General features: G+C 40.7%; 1 protein-coding gene across 1 annotated transcript in view; it reads left to right on the forward strand.

The window, feature by feature from the left end:
- slc6a2 (solute carrier family 6 member 2) overlaps positions 1–8,684 on the forward strand; it is a 51,670-nt gene extending 42,986 nt beyond the window's left edge. Inside the window, exons 11-15 of the mRNA XM_080729230.1 lie at positions 2,320–2,419; positions 3,922–4,022; positions 5,807–5,974; positions 7,713–7,787; positions 8,324–8,684. Of these exons, the coding sequence (XP_080585356.1) occupies positions 2,320–2,419; positions 3,922–4,022; positions 5,807–5,974; positions 7,713–7,787; positions 8,324–8,347 (468 nt within the window). The 3' untranslated portion in view covers positions 8,348–8,684. The remainder of the gene's footprint in view (positions 1–2,319; positions 2,420–3,921; positions 4,023–5,806; positions 5,975–7,712; positions 7,788–8,323) is intronic.
- The last annotated feature ends 1,444 nt before the right edge of the window (positions 8,685–10,128 follow it).

Here is a 10,128-nt window from a genome sequence, read left to right on the forward strand (position 1 = left end):
AAAAGGGATTGTATGTATGATGTCAGATGTCATAGACGTCATAGGACTTTCACTTAACGAATAACTGAGTAAGCATGTTTGGGGTCTCACAGCATATCTTCATATACAGTTCATGGATCTCCAGATGAGAACGGTCTAGAGCAAAAAGAATCACTAGCACGACCCCCCCCCCTTTTTGTTGTTCTGCTGTTTTTTTTAATATAGATATATACCACTGCATTGTCTGAAGGAAGCCGAACAAAAATAAGTTTTACTCTTATGTACCTGTACAAAAGATGTAACAATAAAGTACAACCTTGAACCTTGAACCATATATGGGTACCAGGGGTCTCCATATATGGGTAACTGGTCTGATTAGTGATGGGTATCGTTCACCTTTTAATCGATACGATACCTTTTTCGATACCTGGGAATCGATACGATACCTTTTTCGATACTTTTTATTTATTACTAGAAGCTCGGCCGCCCTTCGGGAAGGGCGGCCGAGCGTCTAGTCGGCGCCCTGGCCAACTCGGGAACAATGTAAATAGGGGATGAATGCCCCGCCCTGTAATGCAAACCCCATTATACCTGTTGTCATAGGATCTGTTTTGACCATTTGTTTGCGTGTGTCCATTTATGCCCATATATGGGGATATCTATCTGTCTACGTCCATTTTATGTCCATATATGGAGATCTCTGTAGGACCCGTTTTGACCATCTGTTTGCCTGTGTCCATTTATGCCCATATATGGAGTTATCTGTCTGTCTGCGTCCATTTTATGCCCATATATGGAGATCTCTGTAGGACCTGTATTGACCATCTGTTTGCCTGTGTCCATTTATGCTCATATATGGAAATATCTGTATCTGTCTGTCTGCATCCATTTCATGCCCATATATGGAGATCTCTGTATCTGTTTGTCTGTGTGTGTCCCTTTATGCCCATTATGGAGATCTCTGTATCTGTCTGTGCCTCCGACTGTGTTGCAGACACAGTGCTGGTTCCCCCTTTAATGCAAACCCCATTATACCTGTTGTCATAGGACCCGTTTTGACCATCTGTTTGCCTGTGTCCATTTATGCCCATATATGGAGATATCTGTATCTGTCTTTTTGCGTCCATTTTATGCCCATATATGGAGATCTTTGACCATCTGTTTGCCTGTGTCCATTTATGCTCATATATGGAGATATCCGTTTATGCCCATAAATGGAGATCTATGCAGACACAGTGCCGGTTCCGGAAAACTCTGATGTCAGACATCAGAATCCGAACCTTTCGTGCTGGTTCCAGAAAATCGCGTATCGGATCGGGTCGAGGCCGGGTACTGCACTACCTGCTGCGGCGGGGAACGCGCGTGCCGAATTTGAAATAGGGAATGAATGCCCCACCCTTTAATGCAAACCCCATTATACCTGTTGTTGTGTCCTTTTATGCCCATATAGGAACATCAGAATACGTAACCATGGCATTTTTTGTTGACTCATGTGGCGTACGTGATGTCAGAGCCTTTTATGAAGTGATGTCACAATGAGTCAGCGCTTGCGCCGATTTCCTCCGGAACAGCCTGATGTCAACAATCAGCTCCGCATAAGGAGATTCCGAACGTTTCGCGCCGGTTCGGGAAAACCGCGCGTCGGGTCGAGTCGAGACCCGGCACTGCACTCCGTGCCGCGGCGGGGAACGCGCGTGCCGAATCTGAAGCCGGTGGGACGAACGGTTCTCGAGATACGCGGATTACAGACACACAGACAGACACACACACACGCAGAGACTTCTCGCATTTATAGATAGATTATTATTATAATTATTATTTGCCTTTTTCTATGGGCTATTTTATAGACGTTGGATCATTATCATAATAATAAACATTATAGGCTATTCTCGGCTATTTTCACAGTAACGAGTGTAGTCTACTAAAGCAGTCATTAAACTTTCAGTAGCCCAACTGTTACAGATGCAACCGGCAAGGGGTGCATTCAAAAGTATCGAAACAAGGTATCGTTCGTTTTTACGTGAACCGATACTCGATAGTATCGACGTCAGTGAATCGATACCATTAAAAGTATCGCCGACGATACCCAACCCTAGGTCTGATATACATCACTGGCCAGATGGCCAAGACATGGGCTTGTCGCCCTTAGGCGTCTTACTGGTTTATGTATGCCTACATTTGCCTAAAATGACATGCCCATAACAGGGACGCTAGCCTAGGATTCACTTTGTTAATATCGCACTTTCAAATGCTTTTGAACACTGTCTCCCTATCTTTGTCTTTTTCTTCTTTAACTGTCTCTCTCTTTATCTCTGTACCCTTCTCTATCACTCCACGCAGGGTGGTATCTATGTACTGACTCTGCTAGACAACTATGCAGCGGGTACATCCATACTGTTTGGCGTATTGATCGAGGCCATTGGAGTATCCTGGTTTTACGGTAAGAAATTCCACTCTGACAGCATATAGAGCAAAAAGAAAAAAATCTAAAAGAAAACATCACAGACCACACCGGTGGTGTGACCAGCATCCATACAGTTAGAATCAGTCATGTCAGTTGTCATGCATAACATATGAACTGCATTTCGCCTCAGCTCATCTAACAGTTTTGTTAAATCTCCAAGAGATATTTCACTACAGTTAATTCTTTGATTTGATTTTGATCTGAACCCAAAGCCACCGTGCTATAATAAGTCTACTAACAGTAGAAGCCTTGCAAATTGAAACCTACAGTATATGTAGTTCAATTAGATTCATATCAATGTACCGTATTTTCCGGACTATAAGGCGCACCGGACTATAAGGCGCACTGTCAATGAATGGTCTATTTTCAAACTGTTTTCATATATAAGGCGCACCGGACTATAAGGCGCACATAATAGACGCTACCGTTGCGTTATGCATCCAACAGATGGAGCTGTGCTAAAGGGAATGTCAATGTCAATGAATGATCCATATATAAGGCGCACTGGACTATAAGGCGCACTGTAGTTTTTTGAGAAAATTAAAGGCTTTTAAGTGCGCCTTATAGTCCGGAAAATACGGGTACATACACCTACACATCTTCTAAGTATATCCACATAATGGAACATAATGGAAACAGACCACACAGAGACATAAAGATACAGTAATGCATGGCTGAACGACGGGTTTCTTCCCACCGCCATGGAGAGTGGCTCCATGCATCTGCGGTGCCTCCGGCTCGGCCGGATGCTCCAACAAACACAATTGACCGTGTTTTCAGGTGGAAAGCCGGCAACAAGGGAGGGTGATCTCTGTGGCTGCGTTAGCCAGTCCTACAGGTTGCTCCTCTCCTCTCTGTTCAGCAGGGAGAATCACTGGGGGGGATGGCATGTTCCTCAGCATGCGTTATGCCCAGTGGTTTAAATAACTAAGTACATTCACTTAAGTACAGTACTTTTTGAGTTATTTGTCTTCACTTTCCAATTTTCAATACTTTTACTTCTACTCCACTACATCTCGGATCCAAATATTTTACTTTTACTCTACTACATTTACAAATATTGTACTTTTACTCCACACAATTTATAAGCTCACAATGCGTTGTAGATCTGCTATTCACAAAAGATTTGTATACATTTGAAAACTTGAACTCGGACATTCTGCATAATGAGTACTTTAATTCTTGGTACTTTGGGTACATTTTGGTACCAATACCTTTGTACCTTTACTCAAGTACATTCAAGTACATAATTTTACTTGTAACAGAGTATTTCTATATTGCAGTATTGATACTTTTACTTAGGTAAAAGATTTTAGTACTTTTTCCACCACTGCACATTATGCCCTCCCAATGGAACTCCTCTTGTGGAAAGAAGCAGAGCGACAACTCCACTGTGTGTGTGTGTGTGTGTGTGTGTGTGTGCGTGCGTGCGTGCGTGTGTGCGTGCGTGTGCGTGCGTGCGTGTGTGACCTCTCCAGGCGTGGATCGCTTCAGTGAGGATATCGAGCGCATGATGGGATTCAAGCCAGGACTCTACTGGAGGCTCTGCTGGAAATTTGTCAGCCCGGCGTTTCTGCTGGTGAGCGTGACACTCTACTCCTACGTGAACGCTCACATTTTAGCCACATAGCAGATGCTCTGTTTCAGAGCTTTGGGTGAGTGGCTGGCTGAAAAGTAGGCGACACTGCAAGGAACGTCATTAATGAATGGACAGAAACGGATTCCCAGGTTCCTAGAAATATTGTGTTTTAAGTTAAGTAAGGGGCAAAGCAATGGTGAAGAGGTCTCACTGTACAACAAAACACATACATACTGTATGCTGTCCATTAATATTATAATTATATTATAATTGTTACTTACTTATTACTTATTGATTGCATCATTCTCATTCTACAGTATGTCACCCCTTAAAAAGGATTAACCTCACATCTTGAATGAAGTTTAAATGTATTTTGAATGCCTTTTATCGTTAAACTTACCGTAAACCACACTCTTTCAAAAGTGTGTACACAGCAACAAAAGATAAATCCCTGCATTTAAAGTAGTCTGCTGAGGACGAGTTCGCCTAATTTAGTCAATAATTGAATTCAGCTGCAACACTTAAGAGGCATTTAACCCACTTTACATGTGAACCGTATTTTTTCTCCGTGCTTTCATCGTAGTTAATTCCCCAAGATATCATTTCACTCCAGTCTGTAGATAATTAAATGTACGCCTACAGTATCATGAGAAAGATTCAATCCTCATTAGTGATCAGTAACCAAGCCAAGTGGAGTAGTACCAAGGCCAGGACGGCGCTACACAACACTTTGGCCTTATCAAGGTTGACATTTTGTATGGACAACACTGTGGCCTTTGGTATTCAGTTGGGGAGCAGAGAGAGAGAGAGACCCTGACCTCTCTATGATACATAACCGCTAATGACGTTTCCCAGTTGTCCTACTCTCGGGGGACAGAGGTGGACAGAGTTCAGTCGTGGATTCCGTCTGCAACGGGTGAATGGGGTTAATCAGAGGGGAAAACACAGTTATTACAGCATGTGCAGACCCCAGAGGGTAGCTGTGCCCCCTGCCAAAAGAGTGTTCAGCTCTCAACTCAACTCAATTCGGTTTCATTAATAATGTTTTTCAGATGGATTACCTAAGAAGCTGGACAGAGCAGCATTTATGATGAAAGGGACGTTTGGTCTTTCTGTCTCGCTGTCTGAATCTGACTCTGTTGTCTCCACGGTCACTGTCATTTTCATTGTTTACTAAGAGCGCAAAAGAGGGGTATAAATATGTTTGGATATACAGTGTTGTGCTGTACATCCAATGTGATTAATCTTTCTGCTGTGTTCAAGTTCAAGTTTATTAGAAAACATCATAGCATAACAGTATGAATTTTGATGTTTCTTACAGTTGTTGTGTTGACCCCAACAGTAGAATAAGCATAGGATGTGTCAATTGACAACCTTTCAAGTAGCCAATGCTTGCATGAGCTAACGTTCTTTGTCACTAATTAATGATGCCATAAGTATTCCATAAATAATGATTGGAATGCATTTGTCAAATGAATTATGACATAACGTTCATGGGTAATTTTAACCCACTTAGACCAGGTACACATTATTAAGCATTATTTTTATGCTTTAACTATTAAAAACAATAGCAGATATACAAGCTCACAGTGCTTGTAGATCATCTATTTTTGAAAATTCATGAAAATGTGTGCTAGTCTGAGCTTGTATATCAGCTACTTTTCAATAGCTAAAGTATAAAATAATCCCAGGCCTAAATGGTTTAATTCAATTCAAGTCATTTATAAAGTTTGCTTAAAATGTACTTGTAAACCTAAGTGATCTTTCTCTCTTCTCTCTTCCAGTTTGTGGTGATAGCAAGTATAGTGAAATCTACAGACCTGACTTATGATGAGTACCAGTTTCCTCACTGGGCCAACTATGTGGGCTGGGGTGTAGCCATGTCCTCTATGATATTTGTCCCCGGCTATGCCATCTACAAGTTCCTCTCCATGCCTGGGAACTTTAAACAGGTTAGTATCAACTACCGTAATCATGTTATTTATGTATTTATAATCTTTTTAATAAAAATAAAAACAATAGTAATAATGCAAACATCCAGAAGATTGGATCATTAAAACGATAGCGATGCAAAGAGTACATTAATTGTTTCCAATCCAAACATACTTTTTTTCACTTAGAGTTGTTTGTTTAATGAACACTACTTGTAACAAAAACTGTATTATATGCAACTCAGAGAATAACTCAGAGAATGTGTCCAATGCTTAGGGTCATCGAAATAATGCATAGCCTGCCTGGCAACTAGAAGAGTCCATAATGATCACATAGAATGGCATAATAAAAATTAATCTTCGGCTCCTACAATAACTTTGCCTTCCTGCTTTAAACAATGGTATTGTTTACTTTGTAATGGATGTGGTCTGCCCACGATTCTTTCATTCCTTTGTTGTGCTTTGTATATGACCATTGCAGGACATACAAACTATATTACCCCACATACAGTACAGTATGTTGTTTATACGTCGCCCTGAGGCTTCTTACTAGTTTATACACACACACACACGCGTGCACACACACACACACACACACACACACACACACACACACACACACACACACAGCCAATATCATGTAGAGTATGCAATCATGCAGCAGGCCATACAATGGTACAATGGTATTACCTATAGTGGGGAGGGGGCTGTGAAGTATTGCTTTTCATGTTTCTAAAAAATCTTTATGTAGCCATAATGTACCTTTCTCCTGGCCTGCAAAGAACACTTAGATGCAAAACGATGGCTTCAATGCAGAGCTGAATGATTCTAATCATCAAAGCAATCATCATCAGAGCTATTTGGATCCCTCAGCAGTCAAGCCAGGCTCAAATTGACAATACCGTATGCTGCAGTTTCCCCTGGTGACATTTCCCATGGTGCACCAAGGCTCTCACAGGCCCTTAATGGATAACTTTATTCAGAGGCGGGAAACAGGGCTGAAATAATGCGATCTACACTGTAAACCCAGAACTTCATCTAACTCAAATGGGACCAAATTTTCAGTTCGGGATTCCAATCAGGAGACAGAACCAAGCAATGGCCATTATCAGCTTCAATTTGACAGTCTTCCAGTTCCAATTTTGTCTGCTCAGTGCTCATGTATGTCTCATACCTTCCAACTCTATTGGTTTATCATGTATCCTGTGTGAGTTCTCTCTCTTGATTGGATCAAATTGGTATCATGACCTGAACTTTTATTTACTGAGCTAGAGAGACGGGGGAGACCCCTGTTGAACAGTGTATAGCAACGATTGCTATCAGAAAATAGAGCTATTTAAATAAAAGTGCATTCTTAAAATAGTATGTAGGCTACTTAAAACACATTAAAATAGACAAATAGCATTACATTAAACGTCCACACATGCAGAGTAACTCGATTAAGTGAGCACAACAGTTGTGGGACTTGCACCAAGGGAGATTCGGCCAACAGTCAAAATGGGCTAATCTCTGACAGCCATCAGCGCTTGTACGCAGTTGGATGCCACACGTTCAGCCGAGCATCAAACATCCAGATAAATATTTAATGGTTTTTGGAGGTACATGGACTGTCTGTGACAGAGAGATTTAAAGAGCTTGTGTAGTTTATTTAAACTCATGATGATACGATCTGTGTGTCAGAAGAGAAGAGAAGAGCTGGGAATGATGCCATGTGATGTTCTGATCTGTTCTGTTTGTTGTTTTGTTGTTGCTGCTGCAGAGGTTAGCCTATTGCATCACACCTGAACATGAACACCATTTGGTGGCAGAGGGAAAAAACATCCGGCAGTTCACAGTAAGCCCTTCTTCTGAACACTATTAAGTCTTGGGCATCTTCAGTTGTTTGTGACTTAAAAATGTATTAGACATAGACACACAGATGTTGTGTTGAATAATACACATGAATAATGTTTATCTTTATACCACAATTATAAAGATAATGTTACAGGTCACTATGAACATGTCTAAATATTAACACATATGAAACAAACACATTTGTTTAATAACAAGTCATGTATCGCTTATGACACATGCACATTCTGCAATGTTCTTTTGAGTCATGTGCATTGTAGGAAATGGATTTTTAGCTATCAAATCTTTGGGATTCCAGATATTCCGAAATATGTCCCATTATTTTATTATATATTTTTTGTTGTGTGTGTGGAGAGAGGGAAGGGGGGGGGGGGTAGATAAATAAATAAATAAAGCGCCAAAAACATAATTTTATTTAAAAAGAAAGAAGGACAGAAAATAAAATCCCCAAATGAATGACGGATTAAAATGTAATCAACTAGATACAGACCTAATGTTCCATGTTTGTTTGTCTTCCAGCTAAAGCACTGGTTAACCATCTAACGGCAGACATCAAGAATTCGTCCTCGTATCTTCAGACCTGGTGTGTTGAAGTTGTGTTGTTGCCAAAATTTATATTTTTTTGCTCTCCAAGCCTCTATTGACTTATCTATGACCTTTCTTTGAAACTCATTTTGCTTCCACGCACTTTTATTTCAATACTTTACCCCATTTTCCCCATACTTTTTTATATTGTGAAAAGTTTTGCACAGTTTCTTGTGGAGTCCATGTGTTGAATACTGGTGCAATCCCATTTCCCCTCCCTTATGTGTATTTCCACACATCTTTTACAGACATTTTTTGTAAGCTGTGATTTTATTATTGTCAGAATGGGCTACCAACAAAGAAAAACAAATGGACCAAATTTTCATTCCCTGCATGCATGGGCTTAGGGAATTTGAGCCCTTTTCAATTCTTTAATCATTTAGAATGAATGAACAATAGTTTTTTATTATGTTTTTGTCCCTGTAATATGGCTGTGTACAGCAAATGTACACGTTAATGTATGTCAATGTTGGGAGAAAACGACTTTTTCTTGGTGTTCTGTTGGCCGAGCGGCTCAACTGTGTCAGTGCCTTATCAAGCTAGACACTCCATGTTTCACACTGTCTGCAATAGGAGGACAGAATAGAAAAACCCCATTACGCCTACTTTTTGCTCCGTCGCACGACAAATCGCCACACGCTGAAAATACCGGACCTACAGTATAAGCTCACAGAGTATTGCGTCTGCCACACATTGTGAGCTTTTCAGTCGAAATATTTTTGTCACTCGATGCCGTTGTGCAACGAAACTAGAGTCGGGCATTATTTCTCAGGAACCAAACTGATACGAATAACAGCTTGTCCGCCGGCTTAAAGCCTTATTTATACTTTGTTGTACGACCATGTTGCTCACCGAAAAACACACATTTTAATTTAAAAAATATGGCCCGGCGACATACAGTCTTACAACAAAGCATAAAAGAGGCGTTAAATACTGTTTGACCCCTTCAGTGACCTTGAGTCCTTTAAAGAGGTGGTGCCATGATTTCCCCCCCCCCCCCTCTAAAACATGATTATCAGGTATTATGATTATACTAGGAGGAAGATTTTTTCCAAAAAAGTATACAGAAAGAGTTAAAATTGGGTTTTTATGTGGCCACACCCCCAGTTCATTAAGTATGCATGGATGTCATGGTGGGTGGTGACCCAGCTGATATAGCCACACCCCACAGTGTTGGGTGAATGGTAATTGGGGAGGAGTTGATACTGTGACATACTTAGTATCTGTGTTTTTTTAACTGACACTTTTGACCACAAGGTGGCAGCCTCCAAGAGAAAACAAACAAATACTAAGAGAATACATCATTTCTCAAAAAAACCACACCAGGGGGTCTAATGAAGTACTTTCAACCTCCTAGACACATGAAAAACAGAAAAAGTACAAAACTATGGCACCACCTCTTTAACCTTATGTGGTTGAGCGGTAGTCCCTCAGGGCTCTAGTGTCTTTTCTGTTATTGTTTTAATGAAAATAGCCAATCGACAAGCTTGTAGCAGAGCAGAGCTTGTCGATCTGCTATTCCCCACAATAAGGATGCTGGGGTTTAAGTGGTTAATAGTCCCCGGGCAAGTGCATCAAGCTCCGTAGCATCTGAAAACTGGCTTGATATCATTAAGCCTTTGTGTCACTTTATGTTACAGAAAAGGGAAAACAAGTAAAAAATGCATGTTGAAATGGGCTGGGTGTACCAGTCATTCTTCTCTTTATAATAAGTCAAGAAGAACATGAATAGAATTTCA

Source organism: Nannobrachium achirus (assembly GCF_963921795.1).
Source record: "Nannobrachium achirus genome assembly, chromosome: 7".
In the NCBI taxonomy this organism is placed as follows: Eukaryota; Metazoa; Chordata; class Actinopteri; order Myctophiformes; family Myctophidae; genus Nannobrachium; species Nannobrachium achirus.